This window comes from Delphinus delphis, chromosome 12 (assembly GCF_949987515.2).
Source record: "Delphinus delphis chromosome 12, mDelDel1.2, whole genome shotgun sequence".
NCBI lineage: Eukaryota > Metazoa > Chordata > Mammalia > Artiodactyla > Delphinidae > Delphinus > Delphinus delphis.
The window spans coordinates 26,158,828-26,175,847 of record NC_082694.2 but is presented as its reverse complement, the minus strand read 5'-3'; the positions used below and the strand labels follow the sequence as shown (position 1 = coordinate 26,175,847).

General features: G+C 39.7%; 1 protein-coding gene across 1 annotated transcript in view; it reads right to left on the bottom strand.

The window, feature by feature from the left end:
• Positions 1–15,141, bottom strand: part of TACR1 (tachykinin receptor 1) — a 93,413-nt gene extending 78,272 nt beyond the window's left edge. Inside the window, exon 1 of the mRNA XM_060027736.1 lies at positions 14,753–15,141. Coding sequence (XP_059883719.1) covers positions 14,753–15,141 — 389 coding nt within the window. The remainder of the gene's footprint in view (positions 1–14,752) is intronic.
• Positions 15,142–17,020: the final 1,879 nt, after the last annotated feature.

The following is a 17,020-nucleotide window of genomic DNA, read 5'->3' as shown; positions in this document are numbered from 1 at the left end:
TCCTGGCGAGCTGACCAACAAATAGGAGGATAATCACAATTGAAGAGGTTCTTCCCAAGGAGTGAGGGGTCCAAGCCCCACAGAGGGCTCCCAATCCCAGAGGTCCTTTACTTGGAAGGTGAGTCCCCAAACATCGGGGTTTGAAGGCTAACCAAGTTTGCATATGGGAGAGCTGGAGGCCTTTGGGAAACAGACTCTGGGCTTGAAGGGTACATGCAAAATTTCACACTCTCTGAGACCCACTGCAGAAGCAGTAATTTGAAAGGAGACCAGGTCAGACCCACTTGTTGATCTTAGAGAGCCCCTCAGAGAGGCAAGAGGGAACTGGGACTCCCACTGGAGACATAGACAATCAAGGCAGCCATTTTTTTAAAAATGGGCAAAGATATTTACTCCATATTAAAAACAAACAAAAGGAACGGCAAACAAGTTAAAACCACACACCACCTGATGTCAGTAGGGATGCTGGTATTTTAATCTACCAATCTGTTTGTAATGAAGGCTTTTAAGCAATCCCACTTTCTATAATGGAAGCTTTCAAAGGAGCTGGGGTAGCTGGTATGGGTAGGTTAACATTTAATAGGCTCTGGATCATTCACATCCAGATATCAATCTCTGTGGGTTTTTTTTAAAATTTTTATTTTACTCTATTGGAGCATAGTTGATTAACAATGTTTTGTTAGTTTCAGGTGTATAGCAAAGTGATTCAGTTATACATATGCATGTGTCTATTCTTTTTTAAAATTCTTTTCCCATTTACATTATTACAGAGCATTAAGCAGAGTTCCCTGTGCTATACAGTAGGTACTTGTTGGTTATCCATTTTAAATACAAGAGTAGTATGTACATGTTAATCCCAAACTCCCAATCTATCCCTCCCACCCACCCTTCACCTCTGGTAACCATAAGTTCCTTCTCTGTTTCTGTTTTGTAAATAAGTTCATTTGTATCATTTTTTAAAGATTCTGCATATAAGCGATATCATATGGTATTTGTCTTTCCCTGTCTGACTTCACTTACTATGATAATCTCCAGGTCCATCCATGTTGCTGCAAATCACATTATTTCATTCTTTGTAATGACTAAATAATATTCCATTTCATATATACTACATCTTCTTTATGTATTCATTTGTTGATGGACATTTAGGTTGTTTCCATGTCCTGGCTATTGTAAACAGTGCTACAATGAACATTGGGGTGCATGTATCTTTTTGAACCATGTTTTTCTCTGGATATATGCCGAAGAGTGGGATTACTGGATCATATGGTAGCTCTATTTTTAGTCCCTTAAGGAACCTCCATACTGTTCTCCACAGTGGCTGTACCAATTTACATTCCCACCAACAGTGTAGGAGGGTTCCCTTTTCTCCAGTATTTACTGTTTGTAGATTTTTTGATGATGGCCATACTGACAAGTGTGAGGTGATATCTCATTGTAGTTTTGATTTGTATTTCTCTAATACTTAGTGATATTGAACATCTTTTCATGTGCCTCTTGGATATCTGTACGTCTTCTTTGGAGAAATGTCTGTTTAGGTCTTCAGCCCATTTTTTGATTGGGTTGTTTGTTTTTTTCATATTGAGTTACATGAGCTGTTTGTAAATTTTGGAGACTGATCCCTTGTCATTGCATTGTTTGCAAATACTTTCTCCCATTCTGTGGGTTGTCTTTTTGCTTTGTCCATGGTTTTCTTTGCTGTGCAAAAGGTTTTGAGTTTAATTAGGTCCATTTGTTTATTTTTGATCTGTCTAGGAGACATATCAAAAAAGATATTGCTGTGATTTATGTCAAAGTATGTTCTGCCTAATTTTCCTCTAAGAGTTTTATAGTAACCAGTCTTACATTTAGGCTTTAATCCATTTTGAGTTTGTTTTTGTATATGGTGTTAAAGAATGTTCTAAGTTCATTTTTTTACATGTGGATGTCCAGTTTTCCCAGCATCATTTATTGAAGAGACTTTCTTCCATTGTATAGTCTTGCTTCCATTGTCAGGGATTAATTGACCATAGGTGCATGGGTTTACTTCTGGGCTTTCTATCCTATCCCATTGATTTATATTTCTGGTTTTGTGCCAGTACTATACTGTTTTGATGACTGTAGTTTCATAGTATAGTCTAAAGTCAAGGAGCCTGATTCCTCTAGCTCCGTTTTTTCCCTCAAGATTGCTTTGGATATTCGGTGTCTTTTGTGCCTCCATACAAATTTTAACATACTTTGTTCTAGTTCTGTGAAAAATGCCATTGGTAATTTGATAGGGATGGCATTGACTCTGTAGATTGCCTTGGGTAGTAGTCTTTTTGACATTATTGATTCTTTCAATCCAGAACATGGTATATCTTTCCATTTGTTTGTGCCACCTTCAATTACTTTCATCAGCATCTTACAGTTTTTGGAGTACAGGTCCTTTGTATCCTTAGGTAGTTATATTCCTAGGTATTTTATTCTTTTTGATGTGATGGTAAATGGGATTGTTTCTTTAATTTCTCTTTCTGATCTTTTGTTGTTGTTACTGTAGAGAAGTGCAAGAGATTTCTGTGTATTAATTTTGTATCCTGAAACGTTACCAAATTCATTGATGAGCTCTAGTATTTTACTGGTGGCATCTTTAGGATTATCTACGTATAGTATCGTGTCATCTGCAAACTGTGAGAGTTTTACTTCTTCCTTTCCAGTTTGCATTTATCTTATTCTTTTTCTGCTTTAATGCCATGGAAAGGACTTCCAAAACTATGTTGAATAAAAGTGGTGAGATTGGACATCCTTGTCTTGTTCCCGATCTTAGAGGAAATGCTTTCAGCTTTTCACCAGTGAGCATGATGTTAGTGGTAGGTTTGTCATATATGGCCTTTATTAAGTTGAGGTAAGTTCCCTCTATGCCTACTTTCTGGAGGTTTTTTTTTTTTAATCATAAATGGGTGTTGAATTTGTCAAAAGGTTTTCTGTATCTATTTAGATGATCATATGGGTTTTATTCCTCAATTTGTTATGTGGTGTATCACACTGATTGATTTGTGGATATTGAAAAATCCTTGCATCCCTGGGATAAATCTCACTTGATCATGGAGTACATCATAATGTATTGTTGGATTTGGATTGCTAGTATTTTCCTGAGGATTTTTTACATCTATGTTCATCAGTGATATTGGCCTATAATTTTCTTTTTCTGTGGTATCTTTGTCTGGTTTTGGTATCAGTGTGATGGCGGCCTCATAGAATGAGTTTGCAATTATTCCTTCCTCTGCAAGTTTTTGGAGGAGCTTGAGAGTGATAAGTGTTAACTTGTCTCTAAACGTTTGATAGAATTCTCCTGTGAAGCCACTGGGTCCTGGAATTTTGTTTATTGGGAGTTTTTAAATCACAGTTTCAATTTCAGTACTTGGGATTTGTCTGTTCATATTTTCTATTGCTTCTGGGTTCAGACTTGGGAGATTGTACCTTTCTAAGAATTTGTCCATTTCTTCCAGGCTGTGCATTTTATTGGCACATAGTTGTTTGTAATAGTCTCTTATGATCCTTTGTATTTCTGTGGTGGCCGTTGCAACTTCTCCTTATTCATTTCTAATTTTATTGATTTGAGCCCTCTCCCTTTATTTCTTGATGAGTTTGGATAAAGGTTTATCAATTCTATTTATCTTTGCAAAAACCAGCTTTTGATCTTTTAATTTTTTTAACAACGTTATTGGAGTATAATTGCTTTACAAAGGTGGTTACACTCTGCTTTATAACAAAGTGAATCAGCTATATATATATACATATATCCCCATATCTCCTCCACCTTGTGTCTTCCTCACACCCTCCTTATCCCACCCCTCTAGGTGGTCACAAAGCACCAAGCTGAACTCCCTGTGCTTTGCGACTGCATCCCACTAGCTATCTATTTTACATTTGGTAGTATAAAGAAGTCAATGCCACTCTCTCACTTCGTCCCAGCTTACCCTTCCCCCTCCCCATGTCCTCAAATCCATTCTCTACATCTGTGTCTTTATTCCTGTCCTGCCCCTAGGTTCTTCAGAACCATTTTCTTCTCTTTTTTTAGATTCCATATATATGTGTTACCATACGGTACTTATTTTACTCTTTATGACTTACTTCACTCTGTATGACAGTCTCTAGGTCCTTCCACCTCACTACAAATAACTCAGTTTCATTTTATTTTATTGCTGAGTAATATTCCATTGTATATATGTGTCACATCTTCTTATTCCATTCATCTTTTGATGGACACTTAGGTTGCTTCCATGTCCAAGCTAATGTAAATAGAGCTGCAATGGACATTGTGTTACACGACTCATTTGGAATTATGGTTTTCTCAGGGTATATGCCCAGTAGTGAGATTGCTGGGTCATACGGTAGTTATAATTTTAGTTTCTTAGGGAACGTCCATACTGTTCTCCATACTGGCTGTATCAATTTCCATTCCCACCAACAGCGTAAGAGGGTTCCATTTACTTCACACCCTCTCCAGCATTTATTGTTTGTAGATTTTTTGCTGATGGCCATTCTGACTGGTGTGAGGTGATACCTCATTGAAGTTTGATTTGCATTTCTCTAACGATTAGTGATGTTGAGCATCCTTTCATGTTTGTTGGCAATCCATACATCTTCTTTGGAGAAATGTCTATTTAGGTCTTCTGCCCATTTTTGGACTGGGTAGTTTTTTTGTGTTTTTTTGATATTGAGCTGTATGAGCTGCTTGTAAATTTGGAGATTAATCCTTTGTCTGTTGCTTCATTTGCAAATATTTTCTCCAATTATGAGGGTTGCCTTTTTGCCTTGTTTATGGTTTCCTTTGCTGTGTAAAAGCTTTTAAGTTTCATAAGGTCCCACTTGTTTATTTTTGATTTATTTCCATTTCTCTAGGAAGTGGGTCCAAAAGCATCTTGCTGTGATTCATGTCATAGAGTGTTCTGCCTATGTTTTCCTCTAAGAGTTTTATAGTGTCTGGCCTTACATTTAGGTCTTTAATCCATTTTGAGTTTATTTTTGTGTATAGTGTTAAGGAGTGTTCTAATTTCATTCTTTTACAGGTAGCTGTCCAGTTTTCCCAGCACCACTTACTGAAGAGACAGTCTTTTCTCCATTGTATACTCTTGCTTTCTTTATTAAAAATAAGGTGACCATATATACATGGGTTTATCTCTGTGCTTTCTATCCTGTTCCATTGATCTATATTTCTGGTTTTGTGCCAGTACCATACTCTCCTGATTACTGTAGCTTTGTAGTATAATCTGAAGCCTGGGAGCCTGTTTGCTCCAGCTCTGCTTTTTCCTCAAGTTGTCTTTTGCTATTTGGGGTCTTTTGCATTTGCATACAAATTGTGAAATTTTTTGTTCTAGTTCTGTGAAAAATGCCATTGGTAGTTTGATAGGGATTGCACTGAATCTGTAGATTGCTATGGGTAGTATAGTCATTTTCACAACATTGACTCTTCCAGTCCAATAACATGGTATATTTCTCCACCTATTTGTATCATCTTTAATTTCTTTCATCAGTGTCTTATAGTTTACTGCATACAGGTCTTTTGTCTCCTTAGGTTGGTTTATTCCTAGGTATTTTATTCCTTTTGTTGCAATTGTAAATGGGACTGCTTCCTTAATTTCTCTTTCAGATTTTTCACTCATTAGTGTGTAGAATGCAGGAGATTTCTGTGTATTAATTTGTATCCTGCTACTTCACCAAATTCATTGATTAGCTCTAGTAGTTTTCTGGTAGCATCTTTAGGATTGTCTATATATAGTATCATGTCATCTGCAAAGAATGATAGCTTTACTTCGTTTTTTCCTATTTGGATTCCGTTTATTTCTTTTTCTTCTCTGACTGCTGTGGCTAAAACTTCCAATACTATGTTGAATAATAGTGGTGAGAGTGGACAACCTTGTCTTATTCCTCATCTTAGAGGAAATGGTTTCAGCTTTCCACCATTGAGAATGGTGTTAGCTGTGTGTTTGTCATATATGGCCTTTATTGTGTTGAGGTAAGTTCCCTCTATGCCTGCTTTCTGGAGGATTTTTTATCATAAAAGTGTATTGAACTTTGTTGAAAGATTTTTCTTTATCTATTGAGATGATCATATGGTTTTCTCCTTCAATCTGCTAATATTGTTTATCACGTTGATTCACCTGCGTGTATTCAAGAATCCTTGCATTCCTGGGATAAATCTCACTTGATCATGCTGTATGATCATTTTAATGTGCTGTTGGATTCTGTTTGCTAGCATTTTCTTCAGGATTTTTACATCTATGTTCATCAGTGATATTGACCTGTAGTTTTCTTTCTTTGTGACATCTTTGTCTGTTTTTGTTATCATGGTGATGGTGACCTCAGAGAATGAGTTTGGGAGTGTTCCTCCTGCTGCTATATTTTAGAAGATTTTTAGAAGGATAGGTGTTAGCTCTTCTCTAAATATTTTAGAGAATTCTCCCGTGAAGCCTTCTGGTCCTGGGCTTTTGTTTGTTGGAAGATTTTTAATCAAAGTCTCAATTTCAGTGCTTGTGATTTGTCTGGTTATATTTTCTATTTCTTCCTGGTTCAGTCTTGGAAGGTTGCGCTTTTCTAAGAACTTGTCCATTTCTTCCAGGTTTTCCATTTTATTGGCATATAGGTGCTTGTAGTAATCCCTCATGATCCTTTGTATTTCTGCACTGTCAGTTGTTACTTCTCCTTTTTCATTTCTAATTCTATTGATTTGAGTCTTCTCCCTTTTTTTCTTGATGAGTCTGGCTAATGGTTTATCAATTTTGTTTATCTTCTCAATGAACCAGCTTTCAGTTTTATTGATCTTTGCTATTGTTTCCTTCATTTCGTTTTCATTTATGTCTGATCTGATCTTTATGATTTCTTTCTTTCTGCTAACTTTGGTTTTTTTGTTCTTATTTCTCTATTTGCTTTAGTTGTAAGTTTATGTTGTTTAATTGAGATGTTTCTTATTTCTTAAGGTAGGATTGTATTGCTATAAACTTCCATCTTAGAACAGCTTTTGCTGCATTCAATAGGTTTTGGTGTTTTCATTGTCATTTGTTTCTAGGTATTTTTTGATTTACTCTTTGATTTTTGCAATGATATCTTGGTTATTAAGTAGTGTATTGTTTACCGTCCATGTGTTTGTATTTTTTATAGATTTTTTTCCTGTAATTGATTTCTAGTCTCATAGCACTGTGGTTGGAAAAGATACTTGATACGATTTCAATTTTCTTAAATTAATCAAAGCTTGATTTATGACCCAGTGTATGATCTATCATGGAGAATATTCCATGAGCCCTTGAGAAGAAAGTGTATTCTGTTGTTTCTGGATGGAATGTCCTATAAATGTCAATTAGTCCATCTTGTTTAAAGTATCATTTAAAGCTTCTGTTTCCCTATTTATTTTCATTTTTGATGATCTGTTCATTGGTGAAAGTGGGGTGTTAGAAGCCCCTACTATGATTGTGTTACTGTTGATTTCCCCTTTTATAGCTGTTAGTATTTTCCTTAGGTATTGAAGTTCACCTATGTTGGGTGTGCAAATATTTACAATTGTTATATCTTCTTCTTGGATTGATCCCTTGATCATTTTGTAGTGTCCTTCTTTGTTTCTTCTAATAGTCTTTATTTTAAAGTCTATTTTTTCTGATATGAAAATTGTTACTCCAGCTTTCTTTGTTTTCCATTTGAATGGAATAACTTTTTCCATGACGTCACTTTCAGTGTTTATGTGTCCCTAGGTCTGAAGTGGGTCTCTTGTGGACAGCATATATATGGGTCTTGTTTTTGTATCCATTCAGCCAGTCTATGTCTTTTGTTGGGAACATCTAATCCATTTACATTTAAGGTAATTATCGATATGTATCTTTCTATTACCATTTCCTGAATTGTTTTGAGTTTGTTATTTTAGGTCTTTTCCTGTCTGCTGGTGGGTGGAGCTGGGTCTTGTCCCTCTGGTGTCAGGGATGTGCTCAGGAAGACTTTAAGCAGACTGTCTGCTGATAAGTTGGGCTGTTTTCCTGCCCTGTTGGTTGTTTGGCCTGATGCATCCCAGCACCAGAGCCTAAAGTCTGTTGGGTGGGGCTAGGTCTTGGGGGAAAATGGTGGCCTCCAGAAGGGCTAATACCAATGAATACTCACCAGAGCTTCTGCTGCCAGTGTTTTTCTCCCTGCAGTGAGCCACAGCCACCCCCTGCCTCTGCAGGAGACCCTCTAATACTAGCAAGTAGCTCTGGCCCAGTCTCTTATGATGTCACTGCTTTTTTCCCTGGGTCTTCCTGCACAATAGACCTTGGGTGACCCCTCCAAGAATAGAGCTTCTGTTTCTTCCAGTCCTGTAGAATTCCTGCAATCAAACCCCACTGGCTCTCAAAGCCAGATCCTCTGGGACTCCTCCTCCCATTGCCAGACCCCCAGGCTGGGAAGCCTGATGTGGGGCTCAGGACTTTCACTTCTGTGGGAGAACTTCTGTGGTATAATTGTTTTCTGGTTTGTTGGCCACCCATCTGGTGGGTATGGGATTTGCTTTTATTGCAATTGCACCGCTCCTACTATCTCATTGTGGCTTCTTTTTTGTCTTTGGACTTAAGGTATCTTTTTTGGTAGGTTCCAGCGTTTTAGTTTTTTAGATGTTTTTTCAGCAGTTAGTTTTGATTTTGATGCTTTTGTAAGAAGGGATAAGCTCTCAACCTTCTACTCTGCCATCTTGCTGGCAAGTCTCTAAAGACAGCTATTTTTGAGAGCTCACTCTACCACAAGGACACTGGTTCTGGCAAGGACAATTTTGACATCTTCCCTCTAGCCCATTAACACTGGAGCCAGGTCCCATGCACCAGTAGTCCAGAACCAGCTCTGGGACTCCCTGGGCTATGCAGTCAACTATACCAGGAACCAGAAATGCCCACCAGTAGGATAGGATCAGCCCAGTGACTTCCTGGGCCACATAATCAACCATGTTGGACCCTATACCACCCACCCATGTACTAGGAACAGCCCCATGGCCTCCTGGCACACACAGCCATGCTGGAATTTAGCACTGCTCACCAGCAGTACTGCAGTAGCTCCAGGACACCCAAAGCCATAACCCTGTCCACTAGTGGGCCAGTATCAGGGCTGGGACCCCCAGCACATGTAGTCAGCCATCCCAGGACCAGGATGTACCCACTAGTGACTGGCAGCATACACACAAGGCAGGACTGGCAGCCAGCTGGGTTGGAAAACAGCTCTGCCAACCAGCACACTCACAGTAGTTGGTCCCACTACAACAGATGGGCCCATTCAGCCCACACAGAGGGCACACCAAGATAATATATCTCTAGTGTCCAAAGGGGGATGTGCTACTGGTACCCAATGGAATCTGCTACATAAGTTCTTTTCTCTAACACTGGAAAAAATAACTGACCTAACCAATATATACAAATAAACACAGAGTCTTGGGCAAAATGAGACAACAAAGAAATATATTCCAAATGAGGGAACAAAATAAAACTCCAGGTGAAGGACTAAGTGAAGTGGAGAAGAGCAAAGCACTGAATAAAGGACTGATACTTATACAATAATAGAAGGGGACCTTAACACCCCACTTACATTAATGGATGATCTTTGAGACACAAATCAACAGGAAAACACTGGCAACAATGCATTAGAGAAACAACACATTAGATCAGATGAACTTAATAGACATATATAGAACATTTCATCCAAAAGTAGCAGAACACACATTCTTTTCAAGGGCACATGGAACATTCTCTAAAAATAGATCACATACTGATCCACAAAACAATCAATAAATTTAGAAAAATTGAAAACATATCAAGCATCTATTCTTTTTTACTATTTTATTTATTTATTTATTTGGCTGCATCAGGTCTTAGTTGCAGCATGCAGAATCTTTGTTGTGACATATGGGATCTTTAGTTGTGGTGTGTGGTCTCTTTGTTGCAGCACACAGACTTCTCTATTTGCAGCATGTGGGTTTCTCTCTAGCTGTGGCTTACGGGCTCCAGAGTATGCGGGCTCAGTACTTGTGGCATGGGGGCTTAGTTGCCCTGCAGCATGTGGGATATAAGTTCCCCAACCAGGGATTAAACCTGTGTCCCTGCATTGGAAGGTGAATTCTTAATCATTGGACCACCAGGGAAGTTTCCAAAGATCTACTCTGACCACAATGGTATGAGACTAGAAATCAACTACAAGAAAAAAACTGCAAAAACACAAACACATGGAGTCTAAACAATATGCTAGAAAACAACCAATGGGTCACTGAAGAAATCAAAGAGAAAATAAAAAATACCTGGAGAGAAATTGAAAGTGGATCCAAAATCTATGGTGTGCAGCAAAAACATTTACAAGAGGGAAGTTTATACAAGTGTACATCAGGAAACAAGAAAAATCTCGAACAAATAATTTAACCTTAAACCTAAAGGAACTAGAAAAAGAAACAAAATCCAAAGTAGTGGAAGGAAAAAAATAAAAAATATCAGAACAGAAATAAATGAAATAGAGACTGAAAAACAATAGGAACGATCAATGAAACTAAGAGCTGGTTCTTTGAAAAGATAAACAAAATTGATAAATCTTTAGCCAGACTCATCAAGAGAAAAAGAGAGAGGACCTAAATAAAAAAAATCAGAAATGAAAAAGGAGAAGTTACAGATAAATACTTCAGAAATACAAAGGATAATAAGAGATTACTATGAAAAATATACACCAATAAAGTGGACAACTTAGAAGAAATGGAAAATTCTTAGAAATGCATGATCTCCCAAGACTGAATCAGGAAGAAATAAAAAAATATGAATAGACAAATTAACAGTAGAGAAGCTGAATCAGTAATTTTAAAACTCCCAACTAACAAAAGTGAAGAATCAGGCAGCTTCACAGGTGAACTTTACAAAACATTTAAAGAAGAGCTAACATCTAACCTTCTCAAATTATTCCAAAATACTCAAGAGGAAGGAACACTTCCAAATTCATTATATGAAGCCAGCATCACCCTGATATCAACATCAGACAAAGATAACACAAAAAAGTAAAATACAGGTCAATATCACTGATGAACATAGATGTAAAAATCCTGAACAAAATGCTAGCAAACCGAATTAGACAATACATTAATAGTACCATTCATTATGATCTAGTGGAATCTATCACAGGGTTGCAAGGGTGGTTCAATATCAGCAAATCAGTCAATGTGACACCCAAGTTAACAAATGAAGAATAAAAATTATAAGTTCATTCATTAGATGTAGAAAAGTTTTTGGCAAAATTTAACATCCATTTATGATAAAAACTCTCAACAAGTGGATATAGAGAGAATGTACCTCAACATATAAAGGTCATATATGACAAGCCCACCACTAACATCATACTTAATGGTGAAATGCTGAAAGCATTTCCTCTAAGATCAGGAACAAGGCAAGGATGTCCACTTTTGCCCCTTTTATTCAACATAGTATTAGAAGTCCTAGACACAGCAATTAAACAAGAAAAATAAATAAAAGGAATCAAAATTGGAAAGGAACAAGTAATGTTGTCACTGTTTGCTGATGACATGATATTATACATAGAGAATCCTAAAGACACCACCAATAAATATTCAAATTAATAAATTAATTCAGTAAAGGTGCAGCCTCCAAATTAATATACAATAATCTGTTCTGTTTCTATGTTATAGCAATGAACTATCATAAAGAGAAATTGAGAAAACAATCCTATTTAAAATCACATCAAAAAGAATAAAATCCCTAAGAATAAAGTTAACTAAGACACTTTTGTACTCCAAAAACTAGAAAACTCTGATGAAGTAACTTTAAGATGACACAAACAGATGGAAAGATATACCATGATCACAAATTGGAAAAATTAATATTGTTATAATGATCATACTATCCAAGGAAATCTACAGATTAAATGCAATTTCTATTAAAATACCAATGGCATTTTTAAAAAATTTCATTTCATTTTACCCAGTAATTCTACTTCTGGGAAATCTACCCTAAAGAAATAATCAAGAAAGCAAAATAAAATTATCATACAGAAATGTTTATTAGTACCTTAATCATAATGGCAAAACAATCTAGACATCACCTAGGTTCCCAGCATTAGGGAGATGGTTAAAGTAATAATGGCACATTCAAAAAATGGAATAATAGGAAGCCACTATGATTATGTGACTGAAGACATTTTAATAACATGGGAAACTATTATTAATGTTTTCCATTAATATCAATGGAAAAAAGTAAGTTACAAAATTATCTAGAATCTGACTTCAATTATGTAGTGTAATAGTCATAAAAGAAATTCAACTGTTAACAGGTGTTATTTTTACATTGCGAATTAATGGTTGATTTGTATTTTTGTTTCTATGTCCTTCATGAACAAGGTTTAATTTTATAATCTGGAAAACCATGTTGCTTTCATTTTTAATATGATTCAAAGTTATCTGTTAAAAATTCAAGGAGCATACAAAAAGATAATTTAACATTTCCTCAAAGTCTGCATTGTCATGGTGGAGAAAGAAGCAATCATTCATATGGAAAGAGCTCGAGGTCTCTTCCTTTCTAAAGCATTCTTGGCAGAGAATGGATGACCATGCCTGTGGTGGAGCTAGATTCATCAGAGGGCCTGAGGAGATTAATTTACTCAGCTCATGAGGCTGAGCAAGGAAAAACAGAAGGAGCACTTGGAGGACTTGGAGACACAGCCTTGAGGCATCATCCCTCACTCTACCTTGAACTCTAACCCTGAGCATGCCATTGATAATCTGCACATCAGGCACAGATGACATTTCTTGTTGTCATTGCTCTCAACTCTGACACCAGAGATCCTCTGACCTCACTGAGCAGGTGTCATGAAGGGTCAGGGTCTATGGTTTGCCTGGAGAGAAACAGTGGAGCCTGTGATGCCAGAGTCAAGGCAGCCAAAATCTGGCTCCTTGCCCAACCCACTGAAGAGTTTGACCCTGTATCTTGCCCCTAACCTTCTAAGTTCAAAGGGAAAGAGAAGGGCTGTGGAACATGTCATTTCTGTGTAAGCCAAAGCAAGAGAGCTGTCCTCTGGTGTTCCATCAGCTACTGAATGCTTGGGCTCATGCTGACTGTCAGGTCTCCCTTGAGCTCACACAAGTACCTGATGCAGTAAAAATACCAACTTCCCCTCTAATTTAGGGATAATCAAGACAGCGTTTGTAAGGCCGAAAAGGCACCAGGTTTCACTGCACATATAATCAGTTATACATCATGCTGTGAGTTTTCTAAGTTTAAGAGGGCTGATGTGAAGTTAAAAGAGCAAGTTAGTGCAGAAAGATTACAGGTACCTCACTTTCAGCAAACCAAATATCTAAAAACCAGAATAGCATAAGAGATAAATTTACAAAAGAATTCATTTCACTACCACTTTGAGTAATTGGTTTCCCTTCTACATTTAAAATATAAATTGATTCACCACAACTTATTTTACACACAACATATTAAGCACTTAAGAGTTGCATAAAGGGAACTTAAAAATTAGCATTTGGACATCACTGCAAAGAAAACATAGTTTTCTCTGATTTTAAAAGTGATCATTGACTACAGAACCTGCAAAAGACCTCAAATCAATTGCAAATCTCTATACAAAAGAATTCAGTAATTTGGGAATGATATTTTTTGAAGTTTTTCTCTTAGCTCCTTCTTTGGGCTTCTCATATTCATTTATCTCAGCAAGGCCATCAAAAGAACCCATTTTAAAATCACATTGGTAGGTGTTTTAAACATACCTCCACATCCTAGGTAAACATTTAACACTTGTACACCCAGAGATATACACATTAGAGACCTAGGACACCCACCCAAAAGTCAATACAAATAGAGCTGTGCTCTAATGATCAATTTTCCATCATGCCACCTGAGGACACTTTCATTCCAGAACTGTAGCTCTAATGTGTGAAAATGCCAACACTTTCACTTTTAATCAGCTTCTGAAACCCTAGCCTGTTGGGTGCGGGAAAGAAAGAGCTTTCAATTGCCTTTAATTGCCTTTGCCAAGCATGTTTATCTGTAGATGTAGAGAGGCTAAAAACATTGACCTCACATGGCCAGAGAAGTTTAGAAAAACTCCTGGATCCTTAAGAACAGCATAGCTGCCTCTCATTTCTGAATGAGAACCCCTAGCAGCATAGAGAGAGCTGAATTAGAATCCTGAGTATTTTATGATTCTAATAAAATGCTTTTCACATCCAAATAATATTGGAGAGTTGTGTTGGGAGCAGAAAGCTCCTGAATATTCAGGAAAAATTGAAGATGAGAAAGTTGTCCTATGGGTACTTAAAACTGGAAGGTATCAAAAGGCTGTATAGCTGAATAGCAGGCCTGCAAGGATTCACAAAGCCCTAGCCAGGGGTTGGCCCCTTGGCCACATCCTGGGTATCCTCTTCAGGCATTAAAGGCAAAAGAGAGAAGGAATATATGGAAAGAAGCAAAGTAGGAGTTGAATGGAAAATGTCAGGAAGATGAGTGGAGAAGGGAAAAATAAAAGAGAGAAATGAAGAAAAAAGGTAGGATGTATACATAAAGGAAGGGAGACTGGTGATGGGTGAAAAAGAGTAGAAAAAGAAAGAAATAGAAAAGAAAATCGTGAGATAAGATAAAATACCCCATCAACAACTGACTCAGCTGACTGTCAGTATAAATCCAGGGGTTCAGGTGGCCAATCTCCACCTTGAACCAGGCACTATCCAACCCTGAAGCTGCATAGCAATGCTATCTTCCTTTAAGGATTTTTTCCCCTTTTCCACAAAGGGCAAGCTCACCTATCGAAGGCCACAGCTGTCATGGAGTAGATACTGGCAAAGACAGCAGCAATGGGGAAGAAGTTGTGGAATTTGCAGTAGAACAGGCCATAGTACCACTCGTTGTGGACAGCATAAGTGAAGTTCACCACTGTATTGAATGCAGCCATGGAGGCCTCTGCGAAGGCCAGGTTCACCAGGAAATAGTTAGTAACTGTCCTCATTCTCTTGTGAGCCAAGATGATCCACATCACCACCACGTTGCCCACCACGGAGGTCACCACAATGACTGTGTAGGCAGCTGCCCAAAGGACAATTTGCCAGGCCGGCTGCACAAACTGGTTGGGCTCCGAGGTGTTGGTGGAGATGTTTGGGAAGAGGTCTGAGTCCACAGGGAGGACGTTATCCATTTTTCTGCTAAGCAATTAAACCTTCCTCTCTGTACACACACACAAATCCTTTGCAGCAGGGTCCTGAGCCAGCGCCTGGGGTCAGAGTCCTGTTTAACCAAGACAGGAGGGCTGCAGGCTCTTTCTAGACAGAACTCTTTCCTTGTAAGCAGAAGACTTGACGCTAAGATAAAAGCTTCTAGATGTGCTGTATACCCTTGGTGGCTTTGAATTCCTCCACTTTTGAGCTTCAGAAAGCACTTGAGTTCTGTAATCTGGAGACAGCGTCTCTCCTGCGTTGAGCTGGAAAAGAGAAAGAAATTCCACGGGTCGCGGTTCCAGGAAGCAGAGATCCTCCACCTTACTGCACCTGCTGCTGCTTGCAACTGCTATTCCTCCTATCTGCAGCGGGAAAGGCAAAGTCCTGTGCTGCGTGAGGACTTCGGGGCGAAGGTGGGGGTGGGAGGTATTAGTCACAGCACGACCTGTCAAAGTTCAGAGCCTGTGGCAGGAATTCTGGGGCCCTGCGTCCAGCTGGAGATTTTTTCCTTTGCTTTCACTACAGCCGCCTCCGCCGCCGCCGCCACCGTCTGCAGCTTTGCAGGCGCCTCTTGGCTCGGGTCCTGCTCGGCTCGGGAGTTAGCAGAACCTTGGCAGGCTGCGCGTGAGGTCTTTATAACCCACTGTAAAGACGTCACTGGGAAGGGGCAGTACCTGGCTACGTGCTCGCCAGTCCCCTTGCGCAGAGCTGCAGCTGCATCATCTGTTAACAACAGTCTCACTGCACCATCTCAGCCACCAAGCCTTTTGCTGCTACCTGCTGTGAGAGTTTGCAAGCCGGGTTCCCCACGCACTCCTCGAGGGGGCGCTAGCTAGGTCCCCTCGGAGTAACTGCGCCAGATGGGGTCCGCAGCTAGAACCCCAGATGAACCAAGGGGAAAGGAAGGATTCGCGAAAGAGCTGTAGCGATGGACGCTCAACATCCAGGGAGGTCAGGAATGCTGCCATAGCTCTGCAGAGGCCCCTGCTTCTGGAGGTCGGAGTTGGCCAAGTGTGGGGGCGACGTGCCAGCGCTCGCTCCGGGCCTCGCTCCAGCCCGAAACGCTCCCAAAACACCTAGTTCCTTTCCCTAGCAGGCCGATTCCCCTGGGAAGCAGTGATAGGTTCTAAGCTTTGGGGACACCTTCCCCAGCCACCCTTGTCCCATGAAAAGCACCAGTAGCGCTCTCCAGATGAGGCCCCCGCGCAGGCGGTGGGGACTGGGCTGAGCTCCCTGCGAAGGGGTCGGGGGCTCTTCCTCCTCTCCCCACCCGGCTGCCAGGTTTGCATAAATACTGTAGGGCATGTCTGCTCGTCTTATCTCCCCACCCCAGACCCGCCCCTGGCGGGCTTCGAGGCCTCGTCTCCTAGTCCAAGACCATTTCAAATGGCCAAGCTGGTACAGGGCGCTGGGAGAAGCTGGGAGGGGCTCGCCAGGAGGTGCCAACCGTTTCTCAGAAACCGAGGTGGACTGAGGTTCTGAGGGCGTTCCAGCCAGACGCCCTGGGAGATGAGGTTTCGTGGGCACTCGAGTCTTCCGAGCCTTTCTGGGGGCCATCTACCCCTCTGCCCGATACCACACCTTTCACTGCGGGGACTCGGAACTGTGGGATGTAGGCTGAGATGGGCGCGGAAGCTCGGGTTTGAGTAAGCCGGCACTCTACTGGGAGCCGAGTTTATGCACTCGTTCTGCCTGGCTGAGCGCTTCTCCTGCGAGGGAGAAAAGTATCTCCAGGGAAGCGCTTTAATGTTCAGAAAGGTTTTTTGTTTGTTTGTTTGTTTGTTTTTAACATCTTTATTGGAGTGTAATTGCTCCACAATGGTGTGTTAGTTTCTGCTTTACAACAAAGTGAATCAGTTA